Raw genomic sequence first — 10,889 nt, 5'->3', positions numbered from 1 at the left:
AGGAGCATCAACTCAATAGACACATTCAAGTATCTCTTCAGAGCATCAACAAGAAAAACGGTGAGTTTTGGGTGATGATTCATCAGAATCTTCTGGTGTACTGGATAAAGATACTCCCAACATCCAGACATCCAACAACAATATTTTCACTTTTGGGTGTGCATGAATCAAGGATCCTTTGAAGAGTTTCTGAAACTCTATAGAGTCTTTCATTGACTGTTAATAACAAATGTATATTGTATATATTGGTAAAAAGAGTAAATTACAACCATGTCCCACACCGAGAAGTATCAAAAACAAATAGGGAAATAACTTGCCTTTGAGGTGGTTACTAAGATTTACAAGAATAACTTCAGATGGATGCACGTCATTTGCTTTTTCAGTTGCCTTCTCTCCTTTCTTGTTTCTCATTGGCTTATGGTTGTCCATGCCCACAATCAAATCAGTTAAATCAATAAATATTTAAAAAAATAAAACATATATTGGACTTACCAAAACTAAACTGACTGTTGTCTAGGATCAACAATGTTGCCAAAAATCTTTAAATTATGTATTCTTGGAGAAAAATAGTGTTTGTTATAAAATACAAATATAAAAAATCCATATCTCCTAGATAAGGGATAAGGCATGAGCTACTTTTATTTTAGAGCGTAAAGTAAAAAAGTAATAATAAACAAGTGAAAACAAACGGTGGAAGATTCATGAAATTTACCAACCCAGAACTCAAAGCGAAACATATCATGTGATGAGATTAAATGAAGTCTCAGACCCTGATAAAACAAACATCAACATAATCATCATATCCTACAGGACAAATTAAACTATATATATATATATATATATATATATATATATATATATATATATATATATATATATATATATATAGAGAGAGAGAGAGAGAGAGAGAGAGATCTTAGGCAGAATAAATTTAGCTCGGGATGAACTATTTGTTTGGGCTCCATGAAATGTAGTTAACTTGTAGGCCCTTTTAAAGTGATAAACACTAGACCGCTGTGTCTAAAATTCAGAAATCAGAAAAAGAAGTAGAACATTAACATTTTTATATATAAAAAGAAAAAAAAAGTAAAAGAAATATATTGGAATGCCACGATACATAATGAACACAAGTATATAGCAATAATGTACATCATTTAATTGTACAAAATCCATGAGCTTATGATGTAGTATCTCTTACCTTCTTTTGTGTTTTTCTTGTACTGTGTAGTGCAAACATCTTTGAAGAAATGATGGTTGCATGTAAAACACACCATCACTTAGGAACCAAGTATACAACAATAATGTACATCATTTAATTGTACCCTAAAAGCTCAAAAAACAACAAAAACATAGAAACTTAGAAAAACAAATAAGTTTCATTTTTAATAGCACGACCTTAAAGAATGTTGTATAGTTCTACAAGCTTGCAGTAAGCTGCAGCTTTTACTTTAGCAGCCATACCACCTCTTCCTAACCTAGATTTATCACCAAAAGTAATTGTATTGTCCAGTTTTTCCTTGATGTATGTATAAATTAGCTTTGATTGAGGATCACTAGGAGACTGAAGGTACACATAGTTCTTCCTTAAAATTCTTGATGAGACACAAGCCCATAAGATCATGGTGATGCGTTTTGCTTACCTGATCAAAATTGGGCGTTTGGGTTTTCACGATATAGGTTTTCAATTTGTTGCCATTATTAAAAGGCAGTTTAGATATCTTACAAATAATCAAACACTTTCTGGAACTATTTGTTCATTCGCAACATGAAAATTTCAAAGTCATGAAAATAACACAAATAATCAAACACTTTCTAAAATATAAATAAATGCCTGTTGTCATGGAGCTCGTGGTGGAGTTGGAGTTGTAGTTAAATTCTTCGTCATTAGAAGGTGGGCTTCTTTCAACAAAGTTCAATTGTTGAACAACTACCTGCCACCATTTACAAGTATTTAGAACAGAGAAACATATGATACGTTAAAACATAGAACAAAAAAGGTTAGCAAGAATGACAATAGTTAGTGAATTACAATGTAACCTTATAGTAGGTTTGCTGTTTCTCGTCATCACTATCAACTGTATCTGAAACAATACAACCCGATACGTATATTTGTTGTCCCTTCTCCACATGTTGAGAAGCAATATGTACCAAATCATCCCAAAATGTTAAATTGATCCTGAAAACGATCATAACATTCAAAATCTGGATCATTGTAGCTAAACCCCCCAAAAAACACGAATCAAACACTAATTTCTAACGGTTCCGTCCTACCAACATAGTTCAATTTTTAAACCATAAACCAATGATATATCAATGAATTTATCCAGTAATTTACCAGGTAGTATAGGTAGACGATTTTTTGAAGGCAAGGCGACACCAAGCGAGGAATTTACCGGAGCTAAGTTGCTTAAATTCAACTAGAGTACCAACGTTTCCAATAAGTTGAACAGAGTTACACAACTCCTTCGTCCATGGAACTTCAATAGGTATAGGGTACTGGCTGTAGGTATAACATTGTGCTCTTCCCCCTTGAATTCCAACAACGATAATGGTGCCCTAGGGTTCCCAATGTCAATTTTATCAATCTGATCAGAGAACTTTGTATTTGTCTCTCTTAGATCTGCCAAAACCCTTGGTTTAGTGAGGAATGAAGTATACCATTAGGGTTAATCACCAGAGGAAACATCGACGTCTGTAGTAGACCAATGACACAAATCTGATTTAGCCTCTTGTTGGTGGTTTGGTGTTTTTTATAGCTACCGCCGACTTCGTCGGACGTTGCAGAGAGCACTCGTGTAGTAATACCCTAAATCTTCGGCTCTCTAAGAGTAAGAAAATGAGTGCGATTTTGATGGAACCCTAACTTTCTGTCGACTCTTTCAAGGTTGAGGCAAGAAATGAGAAAAAGTTAATTAGGTCATGGAAAAGAGTTCAGTTGGTAGAAGATGAGAACAAGACGGGGGTTCTAATTTTTTGGGATTTGATTTCCTTCCTTAGCTATTAAATATGGAGAACGTACGTTTGATGAATACTTTATAAAACGACATGCTTAGACAACACTAGGGGTGAGCATTTGGACCGATGAACCGGACCAGACGGTTTTTTGGGACCCCCGGGCCGATTCTCGGTTCTACGAATCCATCAAAACCGGTCCGGTCCGGTTTTTACCGGGTTTAGAAATGGTTGGGCCCGATTTAAAAAATTGTAATATGTGATTTTTTTAAACAACCATAACTCATTCGTTTTAAGTCGGATTGATACGTGGTTTTTTCCAACGTTTAATTTACAGTTTGTAGATGAATTTAGACTATAATTTTGTTGATTTTGGTATTATATTCAATGAGTTACAGTGTTTCAAAGTTTAGCTATCAAAGCTGAAAATTTTCAGCTTTTCAACAACATTTTTAAAACTTTGTAATCTGTGAAAATTTTTAAACAACTATAACTCATTTGTTTTAAGTCGGATTAACACACGGGGTTTTTCCAACGTTTAATTTATAGATTTTAGATGAATTTAGACTATAATTTTGTTGATTTTTGTATTATATTCAATGAGTTACAATCTTTCAAAGTTGAGCTATCAAAGGTGAAAATTTTCAGCTTTTCAGCAAGATTTTTAAAATTTTGTAATCTGTGAAAATTTTTAAACAATCATAACTCATTCGTTTTAAGTCGGATTGACATGAGGTTTTTTCCAACATTTAGTTTACAAATTGTAGATGAATTTAGACTATAATTTTGTTGATTTTGGTATTATATTCATTGAGTTGCAATCATTCAAAGTTAAGCTATCAAAACTGAAATATTTCAACTTTTTAACTATTATTTTAAACTATAATTATGAATTTTATGTATCTTTGAAAGATAAATCATATGAAAGGGATCATGGTGAACTTGATTTATATGTTAGTTGTTTTTATTTGAATAATTAATTTTGCAAGTTATAATATTCTAACATCAAGGTATGTTAGTTATGCATGAAACGGAAACATAATCATTTTTACACGTTGTATCGTATCAAACTTAATAACATATTAGCTTTAACGAGTTCTATCAAACCCAAAAAATTATTTTAACGACTTGTACTTTATGCAATTAAAGTTGTACCGGTCCAAACGGGTCCAAGAACCGGAAAACCCGGATCCGGAACTGGACTCGGACACGGACACGACTCATCCGGTTCAGTCTACGGTCCATAATATTCTCGATAATCGGTCCGGTCCGGTTCGGTCCAAATGCTCACCCTAGACGACACGCCTTTTATGCTGAGTGCCCTCCATGTTTTTATTTTTATTTTTTTTGTTTTGACACTAATTTTAAGGGCACGCAAAAATGTGTGTCCTAAATCCTTCAAATTTTAGAAGAGATGATATTATTTTTAGGACACACGATTTTGCGTATCGTAAATCATTGCGTGTCACGATTTGCGTGTCATTAAAGACCTATATTCTAGTAGTGCTAGTAGAACATTCAATCCCCGTATATATTTATCGAGTCGTCAACAAGACCAAAAGAACTAAAGATTCCAAAGAAAATGGACAAAATATATACGTCTTTCGCTTCGCCAACTATACATCCTACCAACCATGAATAGGATTTTGGAGTTATGGAATCAAGATTAATAAGGTCAAACTTTTTCTGCTTATTAACCATATACATGGTGCTCTTTGGTTGTACTCCGTTTACAACATCAACATATGATTTAGAACCCTTTTTCAAAGACATAAGTCATGTTTGAAATACATCCACTCTCTTTTTTACTTCACCAGTTTTCCTCCTCTATTCATTGTTCCAATAATTGATCAATAGTTTTTTTTTTCTCCTAAACCGATAAATGTTCGCCATCGTTTATGCCCTTGTATCCAAGTATTATTCAACTCCCTTTCTGGTTTCTGTTCTGTTGTGCACCCGTATAAATCTTACAAAACCAAAGCGGATAAGTAGATGGTGCTAGTTTTAAGCCACATACATATCAACCATACATCCAAGTTTCTGAAAGATCTATCACATATTCGTTGCACTACAATTCTCCGAGATGTTGGCAACAAAAAAGTTGGTTGGTATTCCATCAATCTCCCCTTCATTATCTCTACTCGAACTCTTCCTTGCTGTTTTTTTCTCCTGCTGCTAACCGTAGTCCAACCCCGATCATCTGAAAGTCCGACAACTCTACGACTCATGTCTCTCCATCACAACATTATCTCAACTCAAAGTCTTCCTTGCTGTTTTTATTTTCCTAGTAACCTTAGCCCAACCCGATCATCTCAAAGTTTGTTGACTCTTTGGCTCTTCTCTCTCCCTGACAACAATATCTCTACTCTAAGTCTTCCTTGCCATTTTTTTAAATAAAAAGTGTTATGTACCGTGAATATCCTTTGCTAGATGGATGATTGCACGTGCAATCGGAAAGGTCACGTGCAACAAGGAAGTTGGAGGATTTGATAGGTGTTAGGAGTCTTTCCCGCTAAATCTGGGAATAACTGGCAGTTACTACCACCATCAAACTCCTCGATGGATATACACATAAAATTCAAGCATATCCGAACCCTAAATTCACTCACAAATTCCCATTTCCATATTTCATTCTCAGATTATATTCGATAATGTTCGTTAATCAAAGGTTGATATCAATCGACGATACAATTCTTTCTTCCCATTCCTCATCCTATTTCGATTCCAAAACCCTAAATACCCAAAATTCCTAACCTATTATTCATCTCGCCGGAGAAAGCAGGGACTCTGGTTGTTCCGAACCAATGAAGGGGCTATTCAAATCAAAGCCTCGTACCCCTGTGGAGCTCGTTCATCACCTCCGTAACCTCCTACCCTACACCGCCCCAAATCCCGATGTTCGTCAGAGCAAGCGCCGCGAAAAGGTTTTATTCAATCTCCCGTTTTCTAATCCATATATATGTTTCTATCTACAAACTTCTAGTATCGGAATTGGTACCTCCGTTCCCCGTTATCAACGTAAAATAGTTCTTTTGTTTTCGCTAATTTTCCGATTCATGTGAAATTCTATTCAATCTGAGTATTTGGCGACAACAGTAAGATACCTAAACATATTACAAAGGGCTGAATATCTGCATAATATGCAAACGTAGGGTTATATCTCTGGGTGAAACGGATTTTTGGTTGTCGTGAGATGCTTACATTCGGTTATGCATTACGTTACATTACATGCATGTCTTTTTGCAAAAAAACAAAGAAAATTATGATTTGATAGTATCAGCTTTCTGGTTGACACATTTGTTGATCAACAGCCATTTTTAATGTGTTAAATTCTTACTGATGGTGCAGATTTCTGAACTAAGAAAAGTGATTCTTGAAATGAGGACAATACTTTATGGAAGTGATCGGTCAGAACCAGCAGAAGAGCCATGTGCAAAGCTGACACAGGAGTTTTTCAGAGAAGATACATTGCGCAAGCTACTAGCTTCCCTTCCTAATTTGGACCCTGGGGTATGTTTGTTTATCATATTCACAAACCATCTTTAATTCTTTACTGTAAGAACAAGGAGATTGGATGTATCCTTCAAGTATCTAATTCTAATGCTGTTCAATTCTTATCTTATCTCTCTTTTGCATGCTGTAAATAGCAATGAGTTTGGTATCATGCAGACTCGTCAAGATGTTACACATGTGTTAGCAAATCTGCAGAGACAACGTCCCAATGGAAGATGTATTGCCTCTGAATATTTGGAGCACAATACATATGTTCTGGATATGCTGCTACCAGGGTAATTAATTTAATCCCTCTCTTACACATTCTATATATTTGTTCAATATAAAATATGAAGAGGCTATTTTCGTCTTTTAACCTACAATTATGTTTCATGTTTAGAACTGACGACTCAGAGCTCGCTCTATCATATGGTGCAATCTTAAGAGAATGTATTCGGCATCAAGTTTCTGCAAAGTAAGCTTCTTAGACAAGAATCCTTTTTTTTTTTTTTTTTAATTATTGTCATCTTGCTAATATATTTTGTTATGAAATATAATTGTTGTTTTCACAGATATATCTTGGAATCGGATCACATTAAAAAGTTCTTCAAGTCCATACAAGATCCAAGTTTTGACATCGCATCAGATGCAGCATCAACTTTTAGAGTTAAGTATCATGACCCCCTTCATGTATTAAGTTCTCGAAAGTTTATAAAAGGCTATAGTAACGATATTAGTGACACTTTGATAAAATGAAGAAGTTTTTTTTTTTTACTTAATTGCAGGAGCTATTGACCAGGCATAAGTCAACTGTTGCAGAATTTCTTTCCAAAAACTATGATTGGGTAAATGTTTATGTCATTGAACTCAGTTTTTATTTGTTATAAACTCTTGGCTTAATTTTTTTTATTAATTATACTTTTGTGATGTAGTTCTTCCAGGAGTACAACTCATTGCTGCAATCTCCCAACTACATTACCAGAAGAAATGCTGTGAAGGTTATTTATTGTTTATTTCTATATTATTTATTTATTTCATTCTCTTAAATTGAAAACTGAGAATCTGCAAAAATGTTTTATAGCTGCTAGGAGCAATGTTACTGGATCGATCAAATACCCCTGTGATGGTTCGATATGTTTGCTCATTGGACAACATGAGAATTCTCATGAATCTTCTTAGGGTATTTATTTATTAATTATTATGTGCCACTCCCATTCCTTTATATATTTAAAATTATATTATATATTTTTATATACACTTTTACAATGTTTGACATTTTTTATTCCTATTCCACTGCAGGATTCAAACAAGACCATACAGGTAGAAGCCTTCCATGTGTTCAAGGTATTAAACATATATAATATATATATACAACAAATATTCAATTTTTAATTCCTATACAAATATTTATTTTCTAAAAATATGTTTTGGTTTTTTGGAATAGCTGTTTCCCGCTAACCAGAAAAAGCCACCAGAGATTGTCAATGTGCTGATTGCAAACAGAAGCAAACTCATCCGGTTTTTCAGTGATTTTAGTCTCGAAAAAGGTAAAAAAAAATTATTATTCCTGTTTCTGATAATTTTTAAGTGAAAATCCATTTTTTCATATTCTGTTGTGTTACAGCCGATGCCCAATTTGAATCAGACAAAGCTGAAGTGGTGAAGGAAATCGCTACCCTTGAGCTGAAAGGCATTCCATGCTCCACTTTAAAGCAATGTGAAGAAATCTCATGTTAATTTTTTTTTTCCTTTTTTTAATTCAAGTAGAAAAATGCCTTACATATTTATTTTTACTGTCATATGAAGGCATTTGTTTTTAGGTTTTTTCATTTTGTTTCATGAGATATTATCATGCTAAATCCTTTTTCTAGACCAATTCTAGTATGTGTCATCAAATAGTAACAAATATATAATAGTATATACCACCAAAAGAATTACATATAAATCATGAAAACGAAAAAAATTCCGAAAATCTCTATGCTGACTGGGTGTAGCCATTGCTTACGTGTCCGATTTTGTCGTCGTCTTGTTTTCTCTTCAAAACGACAAACCATGTATAAGCTTCGAAAATAAGTGTTTCTACACCCAAAGAGATGAGTATGCCTATGTAGGCCTTCTTCCATTGCTTCTCAGGGTCCAAAATATCCAACCCTTTGAACACATTAACGATGCTTAAAATGATCACGGTGTATCCGGTGGCATGGTGGTAGATGTTCCAGTAAAATCTGTATTTGTTCTCCGGTTTTGGCCTCAAAAGCAGAGCAAACGCCTGAAAATTTGTTAAGATCAGTTTCAATTTTACACGAGATCGACAAGAAATTATGAAAAATGTGATCGATTTTAGCATACCTGAAGGGTTCCTAGGGCAAAAAGTGCGATTCCGATGTTGCGGTGAGTGTTGTATTTGATTCCGACGGAGTCGCTGCCGAGTTTCAGTCCGGTGGCCCATCCGGCTACTCCGACGATATAGGCGGAAGCTTGACAGGTGACGTGGATGTAGAACCAGGCTGGGTTAGCCGACTTGAAGACTTTCAGATATCTCGCAGCCATGGCTCCCATCGGCATCATTACTCCCCAACTTACAGCGTTCAACACTCCATGAGTCTGTCACAAATGGTCAAATGTCAAAACCAAATCCAGAATTGAGATCTCGATTCTCGACCAAAAAAAAAAAGGAAAAAGTTTCATCGAGTAAATATAAGAAACTTACGTTTCTCCGGCGCTGCCGTGAACCACCGACGTTTCCGCCGTCGGCGCTAGTTTCACCAGTAGAGAAATCAACTCTTCCAAGTAAATTAGCATTATCAGAACCCATCCGATGAGGTGCCGGAGATCCTCCGTTGACGGGACCCACCTGCCAGACCTGGTTAAAACTCGTCCTCCCACCAGGCAACACCAAAGTCGCGTAAATCACCACATCGCCGTTCACCATCTCCGCCGTGATCCTGGGCACCCCAAAACTCAACCCACTGGGTTGTAGACCCGTTGCGTAACCCGTAACTGACGAGGTGTAAGCTTGAACCGACCCGTTTGAGGATATTAAAGCAACAAGTGCTTGTGCTCCAACCATACCCGACCCGTCAACGTTGAGTGCCCAAGCTGCCCATTGTGATGTGGAGACTCCGGTTTGCCGGTAAGCCACGTCGACGGTGGCGTTCGTCGGGTGGTAGTTCCAGTGGAGTTGTGAGTTCAAAGCAGGTAAAGAGACACACGTGGCGTACACATTGTTGTTTGAGAAGGTGTACGTGTTGCAATCTTGAGCATATGATGTGGTTAAAATCGCAATTAAAATGCAAAAAATTGGGTGAAAATGAAATGATTTACCCATTTGAAGTTTTATGATGGGTATTGAAGATCAATCGATAAAAGAGATGAAAATCAAGTCTTTGAAATTGATGTGTGTGTAAATGTAGTTGATGGAAGTGATGAAGTTGTATGGTGTATATATAGAGAGATAGATCGGAGAAATGGGTTGACTTGACCAGTTCTTGATCGGAAAGTTTCGTAGTGAGGTTGAGAAATGAAGAAAAAAAAATTGATTCTCAAATTTAATGCATGTGTGTAAGCATGGGTTTTGATAATTAAATAAATAAATATGAAATAAGGGAAATATAAATTATAAAATACCAAGAGGGCGTGGAATACGCGTGGCTGCCTTCCTTTCGTGACCGAGAATAAAAACATACAGTATAAAATAAGTTGGGATTAAAAGTTAAGATGTTTTATTTTAACAAAAACAAAACCCATAATGCTATTTTGGCCCCGTTTTTTTATCGGGTAACCCACTTCGCTAATGCGATTTGTAACTTGTGGTCCTTTTATATATTGGATTAGGTTAAAACCCGTGGAACCCACGGATGTTAACTTTAAATAGAATTAAAAAATTAATCATGTAATAAAATAATATATCATTAATTTAGAAAAACTTATGAATTGTAATATTGTATTTTTTATAACTTTGTAATTTGTAAGTATTTAATTACACATGTAAATCCATCTATTTAATAAAAGTCATAAGTTTGTACGATACAACATAGTATCACTTTTAGAGCTTTATTCTTATTAAATACATGGAAGTTGTAAAGCACTCACAAGACAAATGCATGGGTTGTAAAAAAAAGTATTTGTTTTTGTTAAACCCTTACTTTTAGTACATGATTCTTGAGAAGAAAAACGTCTATTTTTCCATTGTAACTTACCACCCAATAAATCATAAAAATGATATTAAGATATGAAAATTATATATGCCGGTAATGTAATAGTCATATATAAACCCAATAGAATAAACAACTGAAAATTTTAAGTAGATAAACAACAACGGAAAATTTTAGTATAACAAAACAATAAATTAATTTAATTTTAGTTAACAATTAATAAATAAAATTAAAAATAATAATATTGGGAAATTCAATCTATACAAATAACATACCATTTGCATTTCTAAT

General features: G+C 34.7%; 3 protein-coding genes across 3 annotated transcripts; 1 reads left to right on the top strand and 2 right to left on the bottom strand.

The window, feature by feature from the left end:
- Positions 1-1,396: 1,396 nt before the first annotated feature.
- Positions 1,397-2,686, bottom strand: LOC111918704 (protein OSB2, chloroplastic-like). The gene is made up of 5 exons (XM_023914340.1): positions 2,675-2,686; positions 2,336-2,556; positions 2,038-2,176; positions 1,832-1,931; positions 1,397-1,470 (listed from the first exon to the last, which is right to left on the bottom strand). The coding sequence occupies exons 1-5, from the start codon at positions 2,684-2,686 to the stop codon at positions 1,397-1,399; spliced, it is 546 nt and encodes a 181-aa protein (XP_023770108.1).
- A 2,763-nt stretch (positions 2,687-5,449) lies between these two features.
- LOC111918688 (putative MO25-like protein At5g47540) lies at positions 5,450-8,320 on the top strand. The gene is made up of 11 exons (XM_023914320.3): positions 5,450-5,876; positions 6,301-6,462; positions 6,622-6,740; positions 6,845-6,919; positions 7,017-7,110; positions 7,230-7,289; positions 7,377-7,442; positions 7,526-7,624; positions 7,744-7,788; positions 7,889-7,991; positions 8,069-8,320. The coding sequence occupies exons 1-11, from the start codon at positions 5,757-5,759 to the stop codon at positions 8,179-8,181; spliced, it is 1,056 nt and encodes a 351-aa protein (XP_023770088.1). The 5' UTR covers positions 5,450-5,756; the 3' UTR covers positions 8,182-8,320.
- Positions 8,321-8,340: 20 nt separating this feature from the next.
- LOC111918687 (cytochrome b561 and DOMON domain-containing protein At5g35735) lies at positions 8,341-9,960 on the bottom strand. Its single transcript, XM_023914319.3, has 3 exons — positions 9,155-9,960; positions 8,794-9,048; positions 8,341-8,713 (listed from the first exon to the last, which is right to left on the bottom strand). The coding sequence occupies exons 1-3, from the start codon at positions 9,770-9,772 to the stop codon at positions 8,420-8,422; spliced, it is 1,167 nt and encodes a 388-aa protein (XP_023770087.1). The 5' UTR covers positions 9,773-9,960; the 3' UTR covers positions 8,341-8,419.
- Between the last annotated feature and the right edge of the window lie 929 nt (positions 9,961-10,889).

The sequence above is a fragment of the Lactuca sativa genome, chromosome 5 (assembly GCF_002870075.4).
Source record: "Lactuca sativa cultivar Salinas chromosome 5, Lsat_Salinas_v11, whole genome shotgun sequence".
Taxonomy (NCBI): Eukaryota; Viridiplantae; Streptophyta; class Magnoliopsida; order Asterales; family Asteraceae; genus Lactuca; species Lactuca sativa.
Note: the sequence above shows the minus strand (reverse complement) of the source record. Positions and strands in the feature narration are given on the sequence as shown.

What these genes read in the sequence shown, in the direction of transcription:
- LOC111918687 (XM_023914319.3), bottom strand. Translation starts at nt 9,772, where the DNA reads ATGGGTAAATCATTTCATTTTCACCCAATTTTTTGCATTTTAATTGCG. An exon ending in CACGGCAGCGCCGGAGAAAC is followed by an intron (nt 9,049 to 9,154) that starts GTAAGTTTCTTA and finishes CATTTGTGACAG; the next exon opens with ACTCATGGAGTGTTGAACGC. An exon ending in TTGCCCTAGGAACCCTTCAG is followed by an intron (nt 8,714 to 8,793) that starts GTATGCTAAAAT and finishes ACAAATTTTCAG; the next exon opens with GCGTTTGCTCTGCTTTTGAG.
- LOC111918688 (XM_023914320.3), top strand. Translation starts at nt 5,757, where the DNA reads ATGAAGGGGCTATTCAAATCAAAGCCTCGTACCCCTGTGGAGCTCGTT. An exon ending in TTTCCAAAAACTATGATTGG is followed by an intron (nt 7,290 to 7,376) that starts GTAAATGTTTAT and finishes TTTGTGATGTAG; the next exon opens with TTCTTCCAGGAGTACAACTC. An exon ending in CCAGAAGAAATGCTGTGAAG is followed by an intron (nt 7,443 to 7,525) that starts GTTATTTATTGT and finishes AATGTTTTATAG; the next exon opens with CTGCTAGGAGCAATGTTACT.
- LOC111918704 (XM_023914340.1), bottom strand. An exon ending in AACAGCAAACCTACTATAAG is followed by an intron (nt 1,932 to 2,037) that starts GTTACATTGTAA and finishes AAATGGTGGCAG; the next exon opens with GTAGTTGTTCAACAATTGAA. An exon ending in CACGAGCTCCATGACAACAG is followed by an intron (nt 1,471 to 1,831) that starts GCATTTATTTAT and finishes AATCTAGGTTAG; the next exon opens with GAAGAGGTGGTATGGCTGCT.